General features: G+C 51.4%; 1 protein-coding gene across 1 annotated transcript; it reads left to right on the forward strand.

Annotated features, from left to right (window-relative positions):
- The first annotated feature begins 635 nt into the window (after positions 1-635).
- Positions 636-10,508, forward strand: LOC132321433 (olfactory receptor 14J1-like). The gene is made up of 2 exons (XM_059834929.1): positions 636-830; positions 9,549-10,508. The coding sequence occupies exons 1-2, from the start codon at positions 636-638 to the stop codon at positions 10,506-10,508; spliced, it is 1,155 nt and encodes a 384-aa protein (XP_059690912.1).
- Positions 10,509-26,890: the final 16,382 nt, after the last annotated feature.

Consider the following 26,890-nt stretch of genomic DNA (forward strand, 5'->3'; position numbering starts at 1 on the left):
TCCCCAAGCTTCAGGCACCTCTCTTTCTCCTCTCCCTCGGGATCTACATCGTGACGGTGTTTGTTAACATCCTCATTGTTGTGCTGGTGCTGGCAGATGGGCATCTTCACACTCCCATGTCCGTCTTCCTGGGGAATTTCTCCAGTGTGGAAATCTGCTACACCTCCACTATCCTGCCCAGGCTGCTGGCCAGCTTCCTAGCCAGGGACAGAACCATTTCTGCTCAAGGCTGCATGGAACAGCTCTTTTTCTTTGGCTGTTTTGCAGGTACCGAGTGCTATCTGCTGGCCACCATGTCCTAGGATCGCTACTTGGCCATCTGTCAAGCCCTGCTCTAGGCAAGCCTCATGAACTGGAAGCTCTGTCTCCAGCTGGCGGCTGGGTCTTGGCTAGCAGCATTGCTCATGTCTACCATAGTCACCGGGCTCTTTTCCAGGTTACAGTTCTGTGCTCCCAATGCCACTGATCACTTCTTCTGTGGTTTTGCCCCATTGCTAGAGCTTGCCTGCAGTGACACCACGGTGCTTAGGCTGGTTACTTTCAGAGTCTGCTTTCTGGATGTAGTCTTCCCATTTGGACTCACACTGGTATCCTACATCTGCACCAGAGTTGCAGTCCTGAGGATCCCAACCACCATGGGGAGGCAGAAGGCCTTCTCCACCTGCTCCTCTCACCTCATCGTGGTGACTGTTTTCTGTGGCACCCTCGTCCTTGTCTATATGACACCCAGGACAGCCTCCCTGAGGCAGCTCCATAAAGTCCTCTCCTTTTTCTACACCATCCTCACGCCCCTGGTCAATCCACTCCTCTGCAGCCTGCGGAACAGGGAGGTCGAGGGGGCTCTTGGAAATGCACTCAGAAAAACTGTGGCCTACCTCGACAGCTCACACTAGTTGTGATCCACCAGGAATAAACAGGTGGTGGATATCTTCTGATCAAGTGGGGACCACTCCTATGTGCCTCTTTTGTGTACCAGGTATATCTTTAGAAGTGCAGAATCTTGGGACTGGTTGTGGAATGAGAAGCAGGAGAAGGGAATTTGTGTCTTAAAGAAATATAGGTCTGGTCTTGAAGAGTGTAAAAAACTTGCCTGGCTTTCTTCCTTCTTTAAAGCAAAGCCAGTTGTGATCCTGCAAGTGGGAGCTGTTGAAATGCCACACCTGCCCAGGAGTGGGAGGAAACTGACTCTAAGCATGCTGTTTTCTCTTCTGTCACCCAGCCAGGCTGAGGCGTGGCATTCCTGCATGTCTGGGATTCCTCCCGGCATCTCCGTATTGGCAGGGAGAAGTGGGCAGCTGAATGAAGCCCTTCCACTGGACATGTCTAAATCCAACTCGGTGAATCCCATCCCTCTTGTTCTCTGGGCTTCCTAGCAGAGGACAACTGTGAAAGCTACTCTGATAGGGTCAGCCCCTCTGAAAAAAAAATAAAGTAGATCCTTGCGCAGAGGATAGATGCACAAGTTGGGTCTCAGTTTCCCCATTTTTTAACACAGAGATCATTACTTCCCCCTTCTTTCCTTCTCTTATTCCGACTCCCCTCCACCAATGTAATTACTTATTTGTTTCCCACTGTCTGACTTAGATACTGCAAACCGAGTCCTCCTGTTTTCTTCTTTCTTGCAAAAGAGAGCAAGGTCAGCTCATGGGGCATGATTGAGCACAGACACCCCCAGCAGCAGGCTCTCCCCATTTCCTAGGCTGAGGCAAGCGCACAAGGTGGGAATGTCTCCATCATCTCTGATTTGCGCAAGGGCCTTCCCCCCGACATACTCCCACAACACACTTGTTCCTCCTCCACCCACAGACAGAAATTCCTTCCCACTTCCAGGCTCAGGTCTTGGCTGCAAGAATTTGCTGCACTTCAGAAGAGGCCTTGAGCTTCTTGGCTCTTCTTGGTGCTTAAGGCAATCTTCCGGGCTCCCTCCAGATTTCATGGGGGGACTTCTTGCCTCTAACAAGGACTTTATGACAAGTTTTTATGAAATGTTTGTTTTTCTGTCATTCCTGTGTGTGGAAAGAGTAGACACAGAGAAGGAGGATATACACCAAAAGGGATGCGAGTGAAGTGCCAGTAAGAACCAGGGGAGCTCCCCCCATGCCTGTGGCTTCCTGGCAAGGAGTCTGTCCTGAGAAGGGCATCCAGCCTCTACCCCACTCTGGAGTGGGGAATCAGCAGCACTCGTGCCTCCTGGGGGACACAAACGATGACTTTTCAAGGGCACCTTTCCTCTGAACTGCTTTAGATTTGTCCTTGAGGATGAGGTATAATGGCCAGCACTGCAAATACTGATTTAACTGGCATTGCCCAGAGTGGTCATCAGAGATGCAAACTGCTATGCTGCAGATAATTATATTAAGGCAGATTAATGTTGCGGGTTTGGTTTTGTTTTGTTTCTTCTTTTTTGATACTGATACTCTTAGGGAAATCACACAAGCATCTGAAGGATTATTGAAGGTTTTCTGAGAGAAGCCCCAGCAGATTAGCATCTCAAGCAATGGGGTGCCAGGGGACAAGGGAAGGATGGTTTGGGCACTGCCCTGGGATTTGGGAAACGGAAATGAGTTCTCCTCTCCTTGACACCCTGCCCTTCTCAGTGAGGGCTGTGAAAAACTCTGCCAACTAGGTCGGAACTCACAGCCGTGTCAGGGAACTTCTGTCGAACTGCAGCCAACGTGGTCCTGACAGCTCAGGCGTTGAGTTTCCATTGGAGTCCAAACTGCTACAATTCACACTGCCTCCGTCTTCACTATGACACTGGGTGTTGTGTGACACAACTGTCCTGGATCTCCAGGCAGGATGGGCAAAAGTTTGATAGCTGAACCAGAACTTTTCCTCTTCCTGGAAATGTCAATGCCACAGGCTCGAGCCAAGAGGCCCAAGAAACAAAACTTCCCAGAGGGTCAATTCATGAAAACGTCCCCCAGGCTGTGGGACTTGCTCTTGACTGACAGAGAATTTGTGAGTCTGGACAAATTTGTGAGTCTTCACCTATTTTTCCCCCTCTCTTTGTAACTTGGCTCTCAGCATTTACATATTGAAACTGCTTTGCCACTTTGAAAATGTGTCTTTGAGAAACTAGCTCGGGATATTTTTATTACCTTTTTTTTAGCCCAAATGAATATGCAGCATTGAAGTGGGTTTCCATATATGGAGCAGTTTTGCACAATGTCTGCTCCAAGAGGAGAAATATCTCAGCCTGCAGTGGGTAAAGAGTGAAGCTGTGGGTGGTAAATGTGCTTCTTCAGACGATATGTGGTATGCATGCAAGAGAAAATGTTGTGAAGGTGAATGGGCATGAAAGAAATGGAAAACTGCCCATCCAATGGAGCTCTGCAATATGAGGATGGAGCCGTACATAACATGGCATGATCCAAGTGGGATCAGCATGGAGAGAAGACATTTGTAGGGAAGGTGTTGCAATGGAGTACCTTGACGTCACCCAGCTGAAAAAGAGAGATTGGAGAGTGCGCTGAAGTGATGGGCAGAAGCATCCTGGGCTAAAAGACCTTGGCTAAGAGAAGGTTGGAGGGATTTGGGTTGCAGAGGTTTGAGGTAGTCCTTCCAAGATCTAAGCAGGCTGAGCTTTGGAGACAAGTGAAAATAAGGAAGCTCTCAAGGATGTTTTGCCATTTGTTGTACTCTTTGCTCTCTCTTATCATTTAAAGATACAGTATTGCCCTTAAGTAATCCATGCTCCATATCTTTTTTCTCTGCTTTTTTGAGGAGGGGGAGGTGGAAGAGAAGAATAGTTTCTTTTTTAACTAAAGGCAGCCAAAGGGCAGATCCCAGGTTAGCGAAAAGGTACAAAGGAAGGCAGAATTTTGATGTGGTGTACACTGGCACAAGAGGATTACCTGCATTTCCATTCACTGAAGTCCTAACTAGGCGACTGAGACCGTGGAAGCTCACAGCTCCCTTCATCTGCCCTGCATTTCAGCATGTAAAATGAAGCTAACTGAGTCATAAAGTTGGTTTTGATTCTCTTCACAGCCTAAGGCACAGCATGGGGCAGGAGACAGGCAGGACACCTAAAGAGGCCTCACACTTCTCTGCACAAAAGCTTAGGTGCTTGCGGGAACCTCAGGAGGCATGGCATACCGATTCCAGGGTTCAACAACCTGGTCAAATGCCTTGTCTCCTTCTCTGTAATGGTGGCATCGATGCGTGGCACTCATGTGCGGACTCTGTACAAGGATCATAGAATCATTGATTCATAGAATGGTTTAGGTTGGAAACGACCTTTAAGATCATCAAGTCCAACTGTAAACCTAACCCTGTTAAGTCCACCACTAAGCGCCTCATCCACACGTCTTTTAAAAAGCTCCAGTGATGGTGACTCCACTACATCCTTGGGCAGCCTGTTCCACTGTCTGAGAGCCCTTTTGGTGAAGAAACTATTCCTAATATCCAGTCTAACCTTCCCCTGGCACAACTTGTGGCTGTTTCCTCTTGTCCTATCACTTGTCACTTGGGAGAAGAGACCAGCACCCACCTCTCTACAGGGGGACAATCACTTCCCTAGTCCTGCCAGCCACACTGTTTCTGATATAAGCCAGGATGCAGTTGGCTGTCATAGCAATGCTGGCCAACAGATGAATGTTTCTTTTCCATAGGTATTCAGAGAGATCCTTCTTGTGCTCGGGAGAGGCTGTCCTGCAAGGCCTATCACATTTCCTGAGCTCCTTCCCCCTTCAGAGCTGCTTCCCACGGCACCACCTGGATCAGTCCCCCCTGTATATCAAAGTCTTTGTCTCTGGAGTCCACCAGCCTGTGCTCTGCTGCTGGCCTTCCTTTGACACCTGGGACCCCACTATTTCCTTGTTTGCCAGTACCGCCTCCAGGTGAGCATCCCCCTTGTTGTCCCCACCTGGCAGCTCTGTTCGGAACTTGTCCCAGGAGCCTCCAGGCTGCCGCCATCCTGTCGCTTTGCCTGGCCAGGGAATGCCAGGGCACTTACAGTCCCCCACAGGAACCTGCTCCTTAACTTGGACACTTCCTCGGCTTGCTGAGAGAGGACTATTGCTGTTTCCTCTCCCTGACCAAGTAGGTTATGAGTGCCAAGACCATGTCACCCTTACTGACTTCTCTTCTCATCCTCACTCACAGAAGCTGGCCCAACCTGTTGCCCATCTCATAGAGGAGCTCCATATATCCTAGTTGCTCCTTCACACAGCGTGGTTCCCCCCAATTCTTGTCCTCCCTGTCACCTTCTCCATCAGAGCCTGTATCCCTGCACTGCAGCACCCCAGCTCAGCAAGCTGTGCCACCACTTCTCATTTAATCCCAAACCATCACAGTAGAGTGACAAGTCCTGGGGCTTCAGCTCCTCCTGCCTGTGCTCCAGCTCCCCCTGGCCATGCACCTTTGGGCTGCAGCACCTCAGCCGTGGCACCGGGGTGGAGCGCAGACTTCTCACAGGCAAACCTCATCACTGATCCTGACCCGAACACCATTGTGCACCGAGCAGTTCGTGCTGTGCTGTGCTGCGTGTACAGCGTGGCCTCCACACCTGTACTGTGCTGCAGAGATCCCTTGGGCACAGGACAACCTCAGCAGCTCCTTGTCACAGTGCAGCCTGCGGGCAGCTCCCACTCGGTACCGGCCATCATGGCACCTGCATGGCCTTGTCTCTGTCTGACAATGCAGCAGGAAGGTCTCATGAGAACATTATTTCTGACTGAACGTGGAGAAGAGGCATAGTCTCGTTTCCTCGTAAGCGAATACGGTAAGAGTTTTTGACCAAAATGAGAGACTTTTTTCTCTGGACAGGGTCTGCATGGCATGCTTCGCATGGCTGGGAGTCCCATTCGATGATACAGAACCTAGGCATCCCACCACCTAACTGGATAAAAGATTACCTTTACGATTCTCTCCTTCTAATCCTCGACCTAACTGCATTTTAAATGATACCTCACAGAGTCTGAATACCTTCCTTACTGGGATCATCATGGACCAGGATCTACTGGTGAAGAACTCTCCCAGCACACTTGGATGCAGCCCCTACGGTCCAATGGACTGGTAGGTGTGCAGTTTGCTCAGGTAACCCCTGGCTTCATCCCCATTCACAGCTGGTTGTTCTCCTCCAGAGCCCTGCCTCAAAGCACAAAGGCCTGGGAGACCTTGCTGGTGGAAACTGAGGCAAAGGGAACACAGAGCACCTCAGATCCATCTACACCTACTCTTACTAAAATTAGCAGTGGTTCTGCAGTCTCTCTGTCTCTTCCTTAACTCTTCCTGAAGTAGCAACAGCTCATCTTGGTGCCCTTGAATTCCCTGTTGAGTTTTGATATGGACCATTGCTGTGCTTGGAGGATGCGGTCCATGAAGACAAGATGTGTGCAGGCACAGTGAGAAAAGGATTGTTCTGTTCCTGGACTGTATCATCAAGGGAGTGAATAAAGATCCCTGTGTGATGTGCTTTGTGTTCACGCAATGCCTGCAGCTGTTGGGTAGAGAAGGGACAGACGTTGCCTCTCTGATGACATCTGATGACCAATACCTCTGAGTGATGGCAACAGCAATGGCACACAGGCACCAAATTGCATTGTCTGCAATGCCGCCTGCGGTGTCTTGTCACGCACCCACCCTGAATGGGAATTGCTTTCCTGTTGGTCCTGTGATTTTCTTGCCAGCCCTGGCATCTCATGTAGCTCTGTGTGCCTGGATTTGACCATTACATTGAGCAGCTGCCTTGAATTCTGTACCACAATGTGGGGATGAACACGAGACAGCTGCCAATACAGTCAGTGAAGGTCTAGTGAATCCAACACCTGGAGGAGAGGAAGAAAGAGACGGAGCTCTCCCTATGGCATACGACTGCATTCCATCCTATGAATATCTCTATAGGCTGACCTGAACATAACGAGTAGGGACAGGTTCAGTTGCCCTTAATTTGGGCAGCAGCTGTCCTTTCAGTTCGCCAAAGGAAATTCCCAAGAGCCTCCAAGAAGATGCCCCAGATGTTGGCCTGTCTCTACATCAGCCTGCACGTATCTTCAATCTGTCTCTATTAGCGGCACATATCTTTGACCACCTCTGGCACCTCAGATGTCACCAGACAACTGCATCTGAACAGCTCACTCCTGGCCTCCAGCTCCATTAATTACCATGGGAGCTGAGAGCAGGAGCTCACATGCAGGTGCCTATTGTGTGTCCACCTGAAGGGGGGCAGGAGGAATCCCACCTGCTGTGGGTCTGTGGTGTGCATGGGAGGGAGCTGAGTGCCCTTCAGCCCCAGCACTCCAAACCCAGGATGAGATGCCTTGTCGGGCTCAGCTGCATCCCTTCCCTCAGCAGGGGTAAAGGAGATCCCTGCCTGTCCCTGTCTGGCTGTCCTGTCTAAAGATGGGCCAAGAAAAGGTGATATTTAGGCATGAGTCTGTCTCTCAGCAGGGAAATGTCAGTGCTGGGAAGAAGTGTCTCTCCCCAGCTGCGGGAGGGAACCTCAGTGATTGCTCCAGCCTGTTTCACAGCAGGTTCCCCTGGAGCCCCAGGGACCCCTGGGGGGAGCCCCGAGGGGCAGAGAAAGTGCCGCCTTGGGCTGCTCCTCTGCTGCTGAGCTGGGCCGGGCTCCTGGGATGGAGGGAGCTCAGGGCAAGCGGGCAGCACTGCCGAGAGACAGCTCTGCCCAGGAGCAGCTCCTCTGCAGAGCGCAGCAGGGCTGAGGGCACTGCCTGCAGGCACCGAGGGGAGAGGATCAAGGCAGAGAGAGGTTAAAGGCAGTCTGGGGTGGGAGGACAGAGGCGAGCTCACTGGAGGAGAAATCTTCACAGCCCTTGACACGGTAAGTCTCTGGGTGTGGGGCAATTTAGGTACAGTTCACGAACAGATCTCCTAATGATGGCACATCCCACAAACTCTGAGAGCTTTCAGGAAGAAGTGCCACAGGTGCTCCAGTGTAGAGGAGAAGGAGGTGCCCCAGAGCAGGGCTTCCCTGCTGCACCATCAGAGGGACAGGGCATGAGGGCTGCCTTCTGCCAGGGACGGCTGCCGGGTGTGAAGGTGGGTGTGCAGCCAGGGGTGCCCAGGGCTGTCCTTCCGAGCAGGGTCCCTGCACCCCCGGGGCTGGGTGCTGGGGCAGGGACTCTGCCGCCTGCCAGGGTCAGCACTCAGCCTGCCCAGGGAGCTCCCCACGGCACTGTGAGTGGCCCTTCAGCGCAGGGCAGGGTCCTTCTGCTGTTGAGAGGGTGCTGTGTGGGTCAGGGCTGCTCACAGCTCCACATCACTGCAGGATCTTCCCAGGAGACTTTTCAGGAATCACAGCAAGGCAGGGGCTGCCTGAAAGGGAAGGATCCTGGTCTTTCACTCTTCTCCTCTGGGTTGTCTGGGTGGGCAATGGCACATAGAAATTAATCTCGCATTTCCGGAGGAGGCACTGAAATTCCAAGTCTGTTCCTCTTAGAGGTGAATAAAGCGGGGAGTATTGGAAATCACCATGCCGTGGTCACAGACAGCATCAGTGTCACTTTTCCAGCCTTGCCAGGGCTGGTCTGATGTTCCCCTCAGAGCCTGCACACCCAGAGATGCCCCTGGGCAGTGTCCTGCTGCAGGGAGGGCTCTGCAGGGCAGAGCTGAGCAGGCAGCGGGTGGGATGGGCTCTGTGAGCACTGCCAGGGAGGAGACACAGGGGACAGAGAACCAGCTCCTGGCAGGGACAGCTGCAGGCAGCAGAGACAGGGACGGGGTTGGGAGGACACTGCAAACGAGCACAGGGGGAGGGTGCGCTCAGGCAGCTCTCTTTCTGTGTTTCCCTGCAGATGTCTGCTGGGCACTGTCTGCGGGGCAATGAGCTGACTCTCTCTGTAGAACCTCCCATCGGAGGGACCCCCGAGTCTCTGCTTTGCCTGTCCTGTAGGGCTTGTAAGCTGCCCCCCAGAAAGGCGCAGCTCTGCTGTGGGATCCTCGGGAGTGCGGAGCCTTTCCTTGGGGGTCGGCACTCTCCTCGCAGAGTCAGTTGCTTCTCTCTGGGAGGGGTCGTGTCCTGCCATCTCCATCACAGCTCCACCTCTGGGCTGGGCTGGAGAAGAGTTTGCAGAGCTGTCCTTTGAAACAGGACTCCTCTGGTCTCATCAGAGTGCAGGTTTAGGGTTTTTTTTTAAAAGAGTAATTTGTGTCTGAAGTCATCTCCAAGGCAGCACAAGCAAAAGCACAGGGTGGATTGCAAAATGGCTGATGGACACTGCAGCTCTGTGAAAAAACATAGACAAAATTATTAAAAAGACATGCTGGGTATCTCTGCTCCAGCCCACATTCTTTCAAGTCATGAGTGCAGATATTGAACTTTTCCATGAAAGATGTAATACATCTGACATCCCCTGTGAACATTGGAGCTGTCATAAACCAGCTCCCATGTACCCACTGCAGCAGAGCAAAGCTGACTCCTCAGCAGCAGAAGGGCAGAGCTCCTGCTCCTCACAGCACACTCAGCCAGCACAAACTAGAGAATGGAAATGTATTCCAAGTGCGTGGGGTTGCGATGAAAAATGGAGTGGGTTTTCTCAGAGAAATCTGTCCTAATTTTTCCTGTTTTTTCCTTTTTTGGACAGAGCCCCCAGACCAAGAGACAGAAAATGTCCAACAGCAGCTCCATCACCCAGTTCCTCCTCCTGGCATTCGCAGACACGCGGGAGCTGCAGCTCTTGCACTTCTGCCTCTTCCTGGGCATCTACCTGGCTGCCCTCCTGGGCAATGGCCTCATCATCACCGCCATAGTCTGTGACCACCACCTCCACAGCCCCATGTACTTCTTCCTCCTCAACCTCTCCCTCCTCGACCTGGGCTCCATCTCCACCACTGTCCCCAAAGCCATGGCCAAATCCCTCTGGGACACCAGGGCCATTTCCTACTTGGGATGTGCTGCTCAAGTCTTTCTGTTTGTCCTTTTCATGTCAGCAGAGTTTTATCTACTCACTGTCATGTCCTATGACCGCTACATTGCCATCTGCAAACCCCTGCACTACGGGACCCTCCTGGGCAGCAGAGCTTGTGTCCACATGGCAGCAGCTGCCTGGGGCAGTGGGTTGCTCAATTCCCTTCTTCACACAGCCAATATATTTTCACTACCTCTCTGCAAAGGCAATGCCATGGACCAGTTCTTCTGTGAAATTCCACAGATCATCAAGCTCTTCTGCTCAGATGCCTACCTCAGGGAAGCTGGGCTTCTTGTGGTTACTGCTTTTTTCAGTTTTGGCTGTTTTGTTTTCATTGTGCTGTCCTACGTGCAGATCTTGAGGGCCGTTCTGAGGATCCCCTCTGAGCAGGGACGGCACAAAGCCTTTTCCACGTGCCTCCCTCACCTGGCCGTGGTCTCCCTGTTTCTCATCACTGCAGTGTTTGCCCACCTGAAGCCCCCCTCCATCTCCTCCCCATCCTTGGACCTGGTGGTGTCATTTCTGTACTCGGTGGTGCCTCCAGCAGTGAACCCCCTCATCTACAGCATGAGGAACCAGGAGCTCAAGGATTCCTTATGGAACCTGACCCCATGGATGCTGTTTCACCAACAATAACCTGCCTCCCCTCCTCTCCACATTTCCCAGAGATTCTCTTAGGCCACAAGTCGGGTTTTTCCTCTTGTGATAATTCTACTCATGAAAAATTTTCTTGGTTTATACTCCTTGTGTTGAGTGTTGGTGGTGTCATGGGTCACCCTTGCTCAACACTATGTCAGCTGTGGCCTGTCCAATGGCAGCTTTTCAATAAAAGGGGATGTCCCAGGTGCAGTGCCTGAAGGCTGGTTTCTTCCTACAAAGTTGCTTCCAAGAAAATATCCTTGGAGTTGGTCTTTTAAAGTTTCTGTTCTCCTTTTGTTCTCAGTGTTTTTGGGGTTAAGCTCATGGTAAGGTTGCGTTCCATTGGAAAAAAAAAGTTCTGGTTTTAAAAGCTCTCTTCTTGATGGCCAGTGGTGGTGCAGATGGTCCATGAGCTCCCCATTATCTCCTCAGCTTGCTACATATATGACAGTACTCCTAGCATATATCAGAGGTGTCAGGAGAACATGGGGACTCACGCTGTGCCCTGGGGTTGGAATGACTGGAGACTCAGAAGGTGTAACTCCCTCAAAGGGAACGTGCCCCAAAAGCAAAGCATTAAATCGAGCTACCCACAAACAAGGACTCTGCAGTTCCACTGGAAAATTGTCCCAAACCAGTCCCACACTCCCACCATTTCCGTCTCTGCCCATACAGCAGAGCCCTGAGGAGGAACCTTTGCTGCGTGGTCACCTCTGTCCTCCTCCGAGGCTCGGTGATACCCAGCTCCACTGCCATTATTAACAGAAAGGAAACCAGGTTCCCACTGACATTTACTACACACTGATTCCCACAGCTCTTGCCACAGCTGGACTCTCAGCCCAGCCCATTCTCAGACAGCTCCAGCTACATCAGGTGCTCATGGCCTTGTCTCGACAAATATTGAAAATCTCCATCGACTGATCACCCACCAACTGGCCTGCGTCCTTGCTCCCCTGTTTGGCTCTGAGGGATTTCTCAAAAACCTCTCTCTCAGCCTCTCCTTCTCCATTGCGTGCTCCAGGCCCCAACCATCCTTCTGGCCTCTGCAGGACTCGCTCCAGCCTGTCAGGGTCCTTCTTGTGCTGGGGAGCCCCATCCTAGTCACAGTAGTGCAGACGCGGTCCTGTGGTGGGTTGACTTTGACCAGCAGCCAGACACCAACCCAGCTGATCAGTCACTGCCCCTACTCAATAGGGCCAAGGGAGAAAATAAGATGGACTAGCTCATGGGTCAAAGGGAAGACAGGGAGATCGCTTACTAATTCCTGTCACCGGCAAAGAAGAGCTGGCTTGGGGAAGAGAAATTTAATTTATTGTCAATTAAAAGAGATTTGGATAGTGAGAAGATCTAACAGAAATATTAAAGAACATTTCCCCACCCCGCTCCTTTTTCCCAGGTTCACATTACTCCTTCATTCCCAATTCTTCTACCCACCCCAACCCTGAGAGGCGCAGGGCGGGTGGGAAATGGGAAGGGTCAATCCGTACATAACAGTTCTTCTTGGACACTCCTTCCTCACACTTCTTCTCTGCTCCTGCGTGCGTCCTCTCCACAGGATCCCACTGTAGTTCTGGTCAAGGCTATGTGCTGTTCACTTCTTTCTCTCTTACTTTTTTCCTTCATTCTCACGGCATAGTTGAGGTTGGGAGGGGCCTCTGGAGATTATCTAGTTCAACCCCCAGTTGAGGCAGGGTCAGCTGGAGCAGGTTGCTCAGGACCTTGTCTAGGTGGGTTTGGAAGATCTCCAAGGATGGAGATGCCACCACCTCTCTGGGCAACCTGTTCCATTGTTTGACCACCCTCACAAACAAAAAGTGTTTTCTTGCATTCAGATGGAATTTTATGTGGTTTTAATCTTTGTCCACCACCCCTTGTCTTGTTCATTGGGAAATACCGAGGAGAGTTTCATAGAATCCCAGAATCATAGAATAGTTTGGGTTGGAGGGACCTTTAGAGGTCATCTAGTCCAACCCCCCTGCAATGAGCAGGGATGTCTTCCACAAGATCAGGTTGCTCAGATCCCCATCCAACCTGACCTGGAATGTTTCCAGGGATGGGGCATCTACCACCTCTCTGAGCAACCTGTTCCAGTGTTTCACCATCCTCGTCATAAAAGATTTCTTCCTTATAGCTGCTCTAAATCTATCCTCTTTTAGTATAAAACCATTAGCCCTTGTCCTATCGCAACAGGCCCTGCTAAAAGCTTTGTCCCCATCTTTCTTATAAGTCCTCTTTAAGCGTTGAAAGGCTGCGATAAGGTCTCCCCGGAGCCTTCTCTTCTCCAGGCTAAACAGCCTTCCTCCATAGGAGAGGTGTTCTATCCCTCTGATCATTTTTGTGGCCTCCTCCGGAACCGCTCCGTGTCTTTCCTGTGCTGAGGGCTCCAGAGTTGGATGCAGGACTCCAGGTGGGGTCTCACCAGCGCAGAGTAGAGGGGCAGAATCACCTCCCTCGGCCTGCTGGCCACACTTCTTTTGATGCAGCCCAGGATATGGTTGGCCTTCTGGGCTGTGAGCGCACATTGCCGGCTCATGTCCGGCTTTTCATCCCCCAGTAGCCCCAAGTCCTTCTCGGCAGGGCTGCTCTCAATAAGGCAGTTTGGCTCCCTTGTCTTCATTCCCTCCCATCAGGAATTTATGTGCTCCAATAAGGCCCCTCTGAGCCTGTTCTTCTCCAGACTGAACAGTCCTAGATCTCTCAGCCTTTCCTCCTATGGAAGATGCTGTAGTCCCTTAAACCATTTGTGGTTTCACCAGTGCAGAGGAGAGGGGAAAGACCACCTCCCTCCATCTGCCAGCAATGTTCTCCCAGGAGGCTGTTGGCCTTTGCTGCAGGGGTGCCGTATTGGCACATGCTCAGCAGCTTGTCCTGGGGACGCCCAGTCCTTCTCGGCAGGGCTGCTATCTAGCTGGTCAGCCCCCAGCATGATGTCCACAGTGTGGCTGGATCACAGGCTTTCCTCCCCCGGGGACATTCTCAGCAGCAGCTTGTCCTTCTTCAAGAATCACAGAATCATTAAGTTTGGAAAAGACCTGTAAAATCGTCAAGTCCAACCATCAACCCAACACCACCATGCCCATGAAACCTTGCCCTGCAGTGCCACGTCCACATTTTCCTTTAACACCTCCAGTGACGGTGACCTCACCACTTCCCTGGGCAGCCTGTTCCAATGCTTCACCTCTCTCTCAGTAAAGAAATTTTTCCTAATATCCAGCCTAAACCTCCCCTGGTACAACTTGAGGCCATTTCCTCCTGTTCTATTGCTAGTCACTTGGGAGAAGAGACCAGCACCCACCTCTCTGCAACCCCCTTTCAAGTAGTTGTAGAGAGCAATAAGGTGTCTCCTCAGCCTTCTATTCTCCAGACTGAACAACCCCAGCTCCCTCAGGTAGTGAGCGAGAAGGTCTCCCTGAGAGTCCTTTTCTCCATTTCCCTTAGCCACTCCTCACAACATTTGTTCGCAGGAACCTTCACCAGCTTCATTGCCCTTCTTTGGACAAACTCCAGCATCTCAATGTCTTTCTTGTAGCTAGGGGCCCAAAACTGAACAAAGTAGTCGAGGTGTGGCCTCATCAGTGCCAAGTACAGGGGGACAATCACTACCCTACTCCTGTTGTTTCTGATACGGTCCCGGATGCCATTGGCCTTCTTGGCCACCTGGGCAAACTGCTGGCTCATATTCAGACAGCTTTCGACCAACACCCCCAGGTTAACGGCCCCAGGTCTGGGCAGGACACCTGGGCAGACCCAAGCGCAGGCCCACACTGGAGGGACCGTGAGCGTGTGTGCCCGTGGGTAAGCGCTGCAGGATCTGCACAGACCACTTGTCACCTGCACACCAGACCAGCTTGAGAAGGGAGCGGGATGAGGCCGGTTGTGATACTCATGCCTGTGTGTGTTCTGCCGGTGCTGTGGGTGCTGCAAAGGTGCTGTTCCCTGCTGGAGTTGGTCAGGTGTGTCCATCTGTATTTCCTCGCCGAGACCGGCATTTAGCAATTTCCTTTGAGTGATTCCCCGTTGGGTGACCTTTTACTTTGGGAGGATCCAGTCACTGCCCACCCCAGGAACGTGCTGCCCCTGCAGAACCCCCAGGCTCTCCAGGTAGCTGTAGATTCCCCTCCTGGAGGACGTCTTCTGCACAGTCATATGTGGGACAGCCCTGGGTGCGTAACTCAGTGCTCATTTACCATCTCCACGGCCACCATACACCAAAGGGTGAGTCCAAGATCCAGCCCCAGGTCTCTAACAAACAGCTGTGACAATGTGACAACGAGAGTTTCTCTCTCAATTCCAAGGAGAAAAAGGCCCTTTTGAGGTGAAATTCCTTGGGCCTGTTGCTGCCATCAGCTTTGGAAGAAGAGCCCAAACTTCAGTCAGCACACTGGGGAGATCCCATTTGATTTCAGAAATGCTATGAGAGTGTAGCTCTGTCCCAGTGAAAGACAGACTTTTATTTCAGAGCCAGGGAAGACAAAGCAGGCTCATTAATCAGCAGAAGTAAGGAGAATCTCAACATTTATGTAGGAACACAATAAAGGCTAAGAACAACACAGATAATGAAAACAGAAAGGACAAAAGAGCAAACAAAGGACAGTCCAGCAATGGGATACATGGGAAACATCCCTAAAATCACTTTCTTCATGGCATCCTTGAGGTCCCGGTTCCTCATGCTGTAGATGAGGGGGTTCAAGGCTGGGGTCACCACCGAGTACAGCATTGCCATCACTGAATCCAGAGCTGCAGAGGAGATGGAGGGGGGCTTGAGGTAGGCGAACGTGCCAGTACAGATAAACAGGGAGACCACAGCCAGGTGAGGGAGGCACGTGGAAAAGGCTTTGTGCCGTCCCTGCTCAGAGGGGATCCTCAACACGGCCCTCAAGATCTGCACATAGGACAGCAAGATGAATATAAAACAACCCCAGAATAGAAAAGCACTAAAACTAAGAGGCCCAGCTACCCTGAGGTAGGAGTCTGAGCAGGAGAGCTTGAGGACTGGGGGAATTTCACAGAAGAACTGGTCCAAGGCATTGCTTTCGCAAAGTGGTAGTGAAAATGTATTGGTAGTGTGAAGAAGAGAATTGAGAAACCCACTGCCCCAGGCAGCTGTTGCTATTTTGGCACAAGCTCTGCTGCCCAGGAGGGTCCCATAGTGCAGGGGGTTTGCAGAGGGCAGCCAGGTAGATGCCCAGGAAGAGGCAGAAGTGCAAGAGCTGCAGCTCCCGTGTGTCTGCGAATGCCAGGAGGAGGAACTGGGTGATGGAGCTGCTGTTGGACATTTGCTTTCTGTGGGCATTGGGACGTGTCCAAGGTGAAAAAGACAATGACAATTGAGGACAGACTTCTGTGAGGAAAATAACATGCCATTTGTCATAGAAATCCCCATCCCTGTGATGAATGAGGAACAAGCCAGCGCATTCCCCAGCCCTGTCAATTGAATGGCATGGTGCCTGACAGTTTAAAACAGAGCTTGGGCACCTACTTCCCATGAAGACACTTCCAGGGAAGGACACACAGAGTCAGTGCCAGAACAGAAGCTGACCTGTACCCCCATCCATACCCCAGAGAGCAAGAGCATCACGGAAGGGTGGGGAAACAGGGAAGAAAACTGCAATGCTTCAAAAAAATGAGGTGAGGTCAGAAAGGCAGAGGGGCGTGCTATGAAGCCTTCTCCTTACCCAGCTGTGCTCACCACCTCTCAGATGGTGTCACTGTAGGGCAGGTGGTTTTAGTCTCTTTTTTGTGTACTGCATCCCAAGACACATCCACCTGGAAGGCAAGCTGCCCAGGGGATGACTCATAACGGGGACCCCATGGCCATGAAGGCAGAGGCTCTGCTGGGCAGGAGAGGAGACCAGGGGGTTGCTCTGGGGAAGGTATCTGCACTCCAGGGCATGGCAGGGAGGTGCCCGAATAGCCCCTGCCATGGCATTTCTGGTAGCAGCTCCTTCTCATTCCCTGCCCTTGTCTCTGCTGGAGATGTCCCTGCTGGAAGCTGATTCCCTGTCCCCATGTCTCTCTCCTACCATCTCTCAAAGATGATCTCCCCATCCCACTCACCGTGTGCTCAGCTCTGCCCTGCAGACACCTCCTGGCACCAGGGTACTGCCCAGGGGCACCTCTGTCTGTGCCGGAGCTAAGGAGCAGATCAGAAAAGAGCTAATGAGAAGTGGGGTCTCAGGGCCTTCCCCAGAACATAGAAATAAATTCCCATCTCCCACTGCCCTCCCAGACAACCAAGAGGAGAAAATGCAAAACACCGGCAGCTTCCCTTTCAGGTAACCGCCACATAGACCTTCCTTTTGAAAAGTGCCCTTGGAAATGTCCTGGGGGGTATGTGGAGCTGTGAGCAGCCCTGACCCAGGCAGCACTCTCTCCACAGCAGAAGGACCCTGCCCTGCGCTGAAGGGCCACCCACAGTGCCGTGGGGAGCTCCCCAGGAAAGGCTGAGTGCTGACCCTGGCAGGCGGCAGAGTCCCTGCCCCAGCACCCAGCCCCGGGGGTGCAGGGACCCTGCTCGGAAGGACAGCCCTGGGCACCCCTGGCTGCACACCCACCTTCACACCCTGCAGCCGTCCCTGGCAGAAGGCAGCCCTCATGCCCTGTCCCTCTGATGGTGCAGCAGGGAAGCCCTGCTCTGGGGCACCTCCTCCTCCTCTATCCAGGAGTGACATTCCTGGGTACCATGCCAGCTTTACGAGAGCCCTCCACAAACTGTAGCTGCATTGCCCTGCAGCCAGAGACTTACCGTGTCAAGGGCTGTGAAGATTTCTCCTCCAGTGAGCTCGCCTCTGTCCTCCCACCCCAGACTGCCTTTAACCTCTCTCTGCCTTGATCCTCTCCCCTCGGTGCCTGCAGGCAGTGCCCTCAGCCCTGCTGCGCTCTGCAGAGGAGCTGCTCCTGGGCAGAGCTGTCTCTCCTCAGCGCTGCCCGCTTGCCATGAGCTCCCTCCATCCCAGGAGCCCGGCACAGCTCAGCAGCAGAGGAGCAGCCCAAGGCGGCACTTTCTCTGCCCCTCGGGGCTCCCCCCAGGGGTCCCTGGGGCTCCAGGGGAACCTGCTGTGAAACAGGCTGGAGCAATCACTGAGGTTCCCTCCCGCAGCTGGGGAGAGACGCTTCTTCCCAGCACTGTCATCTCCCTGCTGAGAGACAGAGTCACGCCTAAATATCAACTTTTCTTGGCCCATCTTTAGACAGGACAGCCAGACAGGGACAGGCAGGGATCTCCTTTACCCCTGCTGAGGGAAGGGATGCAGCTGAGCCCGACAAGGCATCTCATCCTGGGTTTGGAGTGCTGGGGCTGGAAGGGCACTCAGCTCCCTCCCATGCACACCACAGACCCACAGCAGGTGGGATTCCTCCTGCCCCCCTTCAGGTGGACACACAATAGGCACCTGCATGTGAGCTCCTGCTCTCAGCTCCCATGGTAATTAATGGAGCTGGAGGCCAGGAGTGAGCTGTTCAGATGCAGTTGTCTGGTGACATCTGAGGTGCCAGAGGTGGTCAAAGATGTGTGCCGCTAATAGAGACAGATTGAAGATACGTGCAGGCTGATGTAGAGACAGGCCAACATCTGGGGCATCTTCTTGGAGGCTCTTGGGAATTTCCTTTGGCCAACTGAAAGGACAGCTGCTGCCCAAATTAAGGGCAACTGAACCTGTCCCTACTCGTTATGTTCAGGTCAGCCTATAGCGATATTCATAGGATGGAATGGAGTCGTATGCCATAGGGAGAGCTCCGTCTCTTTCTTCCTCTCCTCCAGGTGTTGGGTTTACTAGATCTTCACTGAGTGTATTGGCAGCTGTCTCGTGTTCATCCCCACATTGTGGTACAGAATTCAAGGCAGCTGCTCAATGTAAGGTTCAAATCCAGGCACACAGAGCTACATGAGATGCCAGGACTGGCAAGAAAATCACAGGACCACCAGGAAAGGAATTCCCATTCAGGGTGGGTGCGTGACAGACATCCCGGTCGGCATCACAGAGAATGAGATTTGGTGCCTATGTGCCATTGCTGTTGCCATCACTTCAGAGGCATTGGTCGTCATATGTCATGAGAGAGACAGCGTCTGTCCCTTCTCTACCCAATAGCAGCAGGCATTGCGTGAACACAAAGCACATCACACAGGGATCTTTATTCACTCCCATGATGATACAGTCCAGGAACAGAACAATCCTTTTCTCACTGTGCCTGCATACATCTTGTCTTCATGGACCGCATCCTCCAAGCACAGCAATGGTCCGTACCAAAACTCAATTGACACTCAAAAGGGAATTCAAGGGCACCAAGATGAGCTGTTGCTACTTCAGGAAACTTAAGGAAGAGACAGAGAGACTGTGGACCACTGCTAAGTTTAGTAAGAGTAGGTGTAGTTGGATCTGAGATGCTCTGTGTCCCCTTTGCCTCAGTTTCCACCAGCAAGGTCTCCCAAACCTTTGTGCTTTGAGGCAGGGCTCTGGAGGAGAACAACCAGCTGTGAATGGGGATGAAGCCAGGGGTTACCTGAGCAAACCGCACACCTACCAGTCCATTGGACTGTAGGGGCTGTATCCAAGTGTGCTGGGAGAGTTCTTCACCAGTAGATCCTGGTCCATGATGATCCCAGTAAGGAAGGTACTCAGACTCTGTGAGGTATCATTTAAAATGCAGTTAGGTCGAGGATTATAAGGAAAGAAGAGTATAGGTAATCTTTGATCCAGTTAGGTGGTGGGATGCCTAGGTGGTGTAGCATCGAATGGAACTCCCAGCCATGCGCAGCATGCCATGCAGAGCCTGTCCAGAGAAGAGATTCTCCTGTTTTGGTCAATCAAACTCTTACTGTATACTCTTAGGAGGAAATTACTCTATTCCTCTTCTCCACAGTCAGTCAGAAATGATGTTCTCAGGAGACCTTCCTGCTGCATTGTCAGACAGAGACAAGGCCATGCAGGTGCCATGATGGCCAGTACCGAGTGGGAGCTGCCCGCAGGCTGCACTGGGACAAGGAGCTGCTGAGGTTGTCCTGTGCCCAAGGGATCTCTGCAGCACAGTACAGGTGTGGAGGCCACGCTGTACACGCAGCACAGTGCAGCACAGCACTAACTGTTCGATTCACAATGGTCTTCTGGTCAGGATCAGTGATCAGGTTTGCCTGTGAGAAGTCTGCACTCCACCCCGGTGCCACGGCTGAGGTGCTGCAGCCCAAAGGTGCATGGCCAGGGGGAGCTGGAGCACAGGCAGGAGGAGCTGAAGCCCCAGGACTTGTCACTCTACTGTGATGGTTTGGGATTAAATGAGAAGTGGTGGCACAGCTTGCTGAGCTGGGGTGCTGCAGTGCAGGGATACAGGCTCTGATGGAGAAGGTGACAGGGAGGACAAGAATTGGGGGGAACCACGCTGTGTGAAGGAGCAACTAGGATATATGGAGCTCCTCTATGAGATGGGCCACAGGTTGGGCCAGCTTCTCTGAGTGAGGATGAGAAGAGAAATCAGTAAGGGTGACATGGTCTTGGCACTCATAACCTACTTTGTCAGGGAGAGGAAACAGCAATAGTCCTCTCTCAGCAAGCCGAGGAAGTCTCCAGGTTAAGGAGCAGGTTCCTGTGGGGGACTGTAAGTGCCCTGGCATTCCCTGGCCAGGCAAAGCGACAGGATGCTGGCAGCCTGGAGGCTCCTGGGACAAGTTCCGAACAGAGCTGCCAGGTAGGGACAACAAGGGGGATGCTCACCTGGAGGTGGTACTGGCAAACAAGGAAATATTGGGGTCCCAGGTGTCAAAGGAAGGCCAGCAGCAGAGCACAGGCTGGTGGACTCCAGAGACAAAGACTTTGATATACAGGGGGGACTGATCCAGGTGTTGCCGTGGGAAGCAGCTCTGAAGGGGGAAGGAGCTCAGGAAATGTGATAGGCCTTGCAGGACAGCCTCTCCCGAGCACAAGAAGGATCTCTCTGAATACCTATGGAAAAGAAACATTCATATTTTGGCCAACATTGCTCTGATGGCCAACCGCATCCTGGCTTGTATCAGAAACAGTGTGGCTGGCAGGACTAGGGAAGTGATTGTCCCCCTGTAGAGAGGTGGGTGCTGGTCTCTTCTCCCAAGTGACAAGTGATAGGACAAGAGGAAACAGCCACAGGTTGTGCCAGGGGAAGTTTAGATTGGATATTAGGAAAAGTCTCTTTACCGAAAGGGCTCTCAGACACTGGAACAGGCTGCCCAAGGACGTGGTTGAGTCAGCATCACTGGAGGTTTTTAAAAGACATGTGGATGAGGTGCTTAGGGACTTGGTTTAGTGGTGGACTTAGCAGGGTTAGCTTTACAGTTGGACTTGATGATCTTTAAGGTTGTTTCCAACCTAAACCATTCTATGAATCGATGATTCTATGATCCTTGTACAGAGTCCGCACATGTGTGACGCATCAATGCCACCATTACAGAGAAGGAAACAAGGCATTTGACCAGGTCGTTGAACCCTGGAATCGGTATGCCATGCCTCCTGAGGTTCCCGCAAGCACCTAAGCTTTTGTCCAGAGAAGTGTGAGTCCTCTTTAGGTGTCCTGCCTGTCTCCTGCCCCATGCTGTGCCTTAGGCTGTGAAGAGAATCAAAACCAACTTTATGACTCAGTTAGCTTCATTTTACATGCTGAAATGCAGGGCAGATGAAGGGAGCTCTGAGCTTCCAGGCTCTCTGCCACCCAGTTAGGGCTTCAGAGAATGGAAATGCAGGTAATCCTCTTGTGCCAGTGTACACCACATCAAAATTCTGCCTTCCTTTGTACCTTTTCGCTAACCTGGGATCTGCCCGTTGGCTGCCTTTGGTTAAAAAAGAAACTATTCTTCTCTTCCACCTCCCCCTCCTCAAAAAAGCAGAGAAAAAACATATGGAGCATGGATTACTTAAGGACAATACTCTAATCTTTAAATTATAAGAGGGAGCAAAGATAGTACAACAAATGGCAAAAAAACTTTGAGAGCTTCCTTATTTTTACTTGTCGCCAAACCTCAGCCTGATTAGATATTGAAAGGACTACCTCAAATCTCTGCAACCCAAATCCCTCCAACATTCTCTTAGCCAAGGTCTTTTAGCCCAGGACACTTCTGCCCGTCACTACAGCGCACTGTTCAATCTCTCTTTTTCAGCTGGGTGACGTCAAGGTACTCCATTGCAACACCTTCCGTACAAAAGTCTTCTCTCCATGCTGATCCCGCTTGGATCATGCCATGTAATGTACAGCTCCATCCTCCTCTTGCAGAGCTCCATTGCATGGGCAGTTTTCCATTTCTTTCGTGCCCATTCACCTTCACAACATTTTCTCTTGCATGCATACCACATATTGTCTAAAGCAGCACATTTATCCTCCACAGCTTCAATCGTTTCCAGATGCAGGCTAAGATATTTCTCCTCTTGGAGCAGACATTGTGCAAAACTGCTCCATATATGGAAACCCACTTCAATGCTGCATATTCATTTGGGCTAAAAAAAGATAATAAATATATCCTGAGGTAGTTTCTCAAAGACACATTTTCAAAGCGGCAAAGCAGATTCAGTAGAGGTATGAAATTTTGCCCATCCTGCCTGGAGATCCAGGATAGTTGTGTCATACAACACCCAGTGTCATAGTGAAGACGGAGGCAGTGGGAGTTCTCGTGGTTTGGATTCCAATGCAAATTGAACGCCTGAGCTGTCAGGTCCACATTGCTGCAGTTAAACAGAAGTTCCTTGACACTGCTGTGAGTTCTGACCTACTTGGCAGAGTTTTTCACAGCCCTCACTGAAAAGGGCAGGGTGTCAAGGAGAGGAGAACTCATTTCCGTTTCCCAAATCCCAGGGCAGTGCCCAAACCATCGTTCCCTTGTCCCCTGGCACCCCATTGCTTGAGATGCTAATCTGCTGGGGCTTCTCTCAGAAAATCTTCAATAGTCCTTCAGGTGCTTGTGTGATTTCCCTAAGAGTATCAGCATTTTAAAAAAGTAGAAACAAAACTAAACCAAACCCCCAACATTAATCTCCCTACATATAAATATCTGCAACACAGCAGTTTGCATCTCTGATGGCCACTCTGGGCAACACCAGTTAGATCAGTATTTGCAGTGTCAGCCATTATACCTCATCCTCAAGGACAAATCTAAAGCAGTTCAGAGGAAAGGTGCCCTTGAAAAGTCATCTTTTGTGTCCCCCAGGAGGCACGAGCACTGCTGATTCCCCACTCCAGAGTGGCAGAGGCTGGATGCCCTTCTCAGGACAGACTCCTTGCCAGGAAGCCACAGGCATGGGGGGAGCTGACCTGGTTCTTACTGGCACTTCTCTGTGTCTGCTCTGTGTCTGCTCTTTCCACACACACAGCAATGACAGAAAACCAAATGTTTCATAAAAACTTGTCATAAAGTCCCTCTTAGAGGCAAGAAGTCCCCCCATGAAATCTGGAGGGAGCCCGGAAGATTGCCTTAAGCACCAAGAAGAGCCAAGAAGCTCAAAGCCTCTTCTGAAGTGCAGCAAATTCTTGCAGCCAAGACCTGAGCCTGGAAGTGGGAAGGAATTTCTGTCTGTGGGTGGAGGAGGAACAAGTGTGTTGTGGGAGTATGTCAGGGGGGAAGGCCCTTGCGCAAATCAGAGATGATGGAGACATTCCCACCTTGTGCGCTTGCCTCAGCCTAGGAAATGGGGAGAGCCTGCTGCTGGGGGTGTGTGTGCTCAGTCATGCCCCATGAGCTGACCTTGCTCTCTTTTGCAAGAAAGAAGAAAACAGGAGGACTCGGTTTGCAGTATCTAAGTCAGACTGTGGGACACAAATAAGTAATTACATTGTTGGAGGGGAGTCAGAATATGAGAAGGAAAGAAGGGGGAAGTAATGATTTCTGTGTTAAAAGATGGGGAAACTGAGACCCAACTTGTGCATCTTTCTTCTGTGGAAGGATCTACTTTTTTTTTTCAGAGGGGCTGACCCTATCAGAGTAGCTTTCACAGTTGTCCTCTGCTAGGAAGCCCAGAGAAGAAGAGGGATGGGATTCACCGAGTTGGATTTAGACGTGTCCAGTGGAAGGGCTTGATTCAGCTGCCCACTTCTCCCTGCCAATACGGAGATGCCCTGAGGAATCCCAGACATGCAGGAATGCCACGCCTCAGCCTGGCTGGGTGACAGAAGAGAAAACAGCATGCTTAGAGTCAGTTTCCTCCCACTCCTGGGCAGGTGTGGCATTTCAACAGCTCCCACTTCCAGGATCACAACTGGCTTTGCTTTAAAGAAGGAAGAAAGCCAGGCAAGTTTTTTACACTCTTCAAGACCAGACCTATATTTCTTTAAGACACAAATTCCCTTCTCCCGCTTCTCATTCCACAACCAGTCCCAAGATTCTGCACTTCTAAAGATATACCTGGTACACAAAAGAGGCACTTACGAGTGGTCCCCACTTGATCAGAAGAGATCCACCACCTGTTTATTCCTGGTGGATCACAACTAGCATGAGCTCTCAATGCAGGCCACAGTTTTTCTGAGTGCATTTCCAAGAGCCCCCTTGACCTCCCTGTTCCGCAGGCTGCAGAAGAGTGGATTGACCAGGGGCGTGAGGATGGTGTAGAAAAAGGAGAGGACTTTATGGAGCTGCCTCAGGGAGGCTGTCCTGGGTGTCATATAGACAAGGACGAGGGTGCCACAGAAAATGGTCACCACGATGAGGTGAGAGGAGCAGGTGGAGAAGGCCTTCTGCCTCCCCATGGTGGTTGGGATCCTCAGGACTGCAGCTCTGGTGCAGATGTAGGATACCAGTGTGAGTCCAAATGGGAAGACTACATCCAGAAAGCAGACTCTGAAAGTAACCAGCCTAAGCACCGTGGTGTCACTGCAGGCAAGCTCTAGCAATGGGGCAAAACCACAGAAGAACTGATCAGTGGCATTGGGAGCACAGAACTGTAACCTGGAAAAGAGCCCGGGGACTGTGGTAGAGCATGAGCAATGCTGCTAGCCAAGACCCAGCCGCCAGCTGGAGACAGAGCTTCCAGTTCATGAGGCTTGCCTAGAGCAGGGCTTGACAGATGGCCAAGTAGCGATCCTAGGACATGGTGGCCAGCAGATAGCACTCGGTACCTGCAAAACAGCCAAAGAAAAAGAACTGTGCCATGCAGCCTTGAGCAGAAACGGTTCTGTCCCTGGCTAGGAAGCTGGCCAGCAGCCTGGGCAGGATAGTGGAGGTGTAGCAGATTTCCACACTGGAGAAATTCCCCAGGAAGACGGACATGGGAGTGTGAAGATGCCCATCTGGCAGCACCAGCACAACAATGAGGATGTTAACAAACACCGTCACCATGTAGATCTCAAGGGAGAGGAGAAAGAGAGGCACCTGCAGCTTGGGGACATTACTCAGTCCCAGCAGGAGGAGGAACTCCACTGGTCATGTCCGCTTGTCCCATTCCTCTTTCTCCATGCAGTGCTGCAGGACCTTCTTTTCCCCGCTTGGCAGGAAGGGAACCTGAGGAAGGGCATGCGCTTCTGTGTTTGTTGTACAAAGGAATCGGGAAGTAGTCACTGCCAGAGACAACATGGAGGTTTTCCCTCCTCTGACTGAATTCACACTTGGCTTAGAGGCTCCATTCCTCGTGAAAGGGCAGGAAGAGGTTCTTTGAGAGGGCCAAACTGCTGTTCCTGGAAGAACCTCCTCTCATGAGAGAGATGAGTTGCTGCACTGAGGTGCCTATTTCTGTGGAATGAGAGAGAATGTTCATTTGCTCACACTAGACTTGGCGTTAGCGAAGTCCTGCTTTCAAGCAACAGAAAGAGGGGCCCGACAGAAAAGCTCCATCATGCAAAAAAGCCTTTAGGGCAACGCATCATGCCATAGACTTTTACTTCACCCTGAGGAAGAATTTTCTCAAACTTCATACCTTTACAGCGAGTTGGAGGTGTCCGAGGAAGTCACCTAGACAGCCCAGAGAGCTCCTGGAATGGAGGAGCCCTTTTACTCAGCGATTCACCCCACCTACACTGGGGTGCCTTGGTCCTGAAGGTGCTTCCATGGGGAGGGTGCCTCAGATTCACTGCTCGCTGTAAATCACATCCCATGTAGATGACTGAGAGACAACTGTGAGAGAGCTGAGGGATTGAGATGGATCCCTAAGATACGAGCAAGATGGAGAAAGAGACAGCGAGAGATTAAGAGAGTTGAGAACATAAGGGGCATGTCTTGGCAGCCTGGCCCCATACACTCTGCCCCAACCTCTGCCTGTCCACTGAGGTGTGTGAGTGCCCATTAGCTTATGCCCCACAGCTCTGACTGCACTGACCACCACGCTGCCTGTATCTGGGTTCAGCAGTGTCAAGGACACAGAGAGGGTATCTAAGGAAAGAGGAGCTGGAATGAGAAGACAGGCAGGACAGGGCTGTACCAAGACACGTGGTCTCCCTTCATAGCTGCCACTGTGCCAAGAGCCACTGGCACAAAATGGCAACACTGTGACAGGGATTAGAGAAGAGGAGAGGTTTCCTTTTAATTTTGGAGAGACTTTAAGGTACAATTGTAACCCTCATGTCTTCAAAGGATGGCCCCGCTGAGCAAGAGTCCCTTGTGCAAATGAGCACGCGTTGCCCAGTATGTGGCTCAGGGCACTTGGCATTCCCTATGGGAAAACTAAGCTGCCAAGTCGATGCTAAGTACAGTTCTCCTGAAGACCACTGTAGGAGAAGATGATATCACCCTCTAGAGTGCTGATCCTTCCCCGCTATCAAAGGAGGCCAGAGAATGAACTCATCTTTTTAGACATTAAAGTTATAAAAGTCTATGTCTGAACAAGCTAATTCCACTGAATGTGCTGGATTAGCTGAAGTATTGGCTCTGGGAGCATTGTGTCAAGGACTGGACATTTATTTCACCAAACATGAGTGATCTGGAGACAGGTGCACTCTTACTCCAAACTACATTCCTGACCAATGTTCTAGATTCTGGACCAAATTAGAAGAGAGGTCATTCTCAACAGTTCAACTGGACTGAGTTTCAGGCATGCTTTTGTTCTGACCAGGAGGTTAACAGATATGTAAGTGCCACTTGGTCGAGAAAGCAAGCTCTTATTGTTCACTCCATTGTGTTCCACCTATTTTCTGTCATTTCCTAAAGACTAAGAGGTTCAGCAAAGATCTGCCACCAAAATAATCGGGAAAACACATTTAGGAGCAAGGCGAAGTTGCATGAGAACTGGAGGAGGGTGAAGCTTGTTGAGAACCGGGTTTGCCATGGAGGGATGAAGTCCTCTGCTTGTTGCTTTCTGTCTTGGTTTGCACGCTTAGAAAATGCCACTGTGGTATTCACCAGGGTTTGTAAAGTGCTTGTAGGTCATTTGAAAGGCATTGCTATGTAGGGTCGTCTTATGATGTCGTGTTGCAGAAGAGAGTCTGGTGTGATATTCGATTAAGGAGAT

This window comes from Gavia stellata, unplaced genomic scaffold, assembly GCF_030936135.1.
Source record: "Gavia stellata isolate bGavSte3 unplaced genomic scaffold, bGavSte3.hap2 HAP2_SCAFFOLD_42, whole genome shotgun sequence".
In the NCBI taxonomy this organism is placed as follows: domain Eukaryota; kingdom Metazoa; phylum Chordata; class Aves; order Gaviiformes; family Gaviidae; genus Gavia; species Gavia stellata.

Bases quoted from the DNA above. Each gene is read 5' to 3' on its own strand.
- LOC132321433 (XM_059834929.1), top strand. From the start codon at position 636: ATGGGGAGGCAGAAGGCCTTCTCCACCTGCTCCTCTCACCTCATCGTG. The intron at 831-9,548 runs GTCGAGGGGGCT...TTTTTTGGACAG, and splicing joins GCAGCCTGCGGAACAGGGAG to AGCCCCCAGACCAAGAGACA.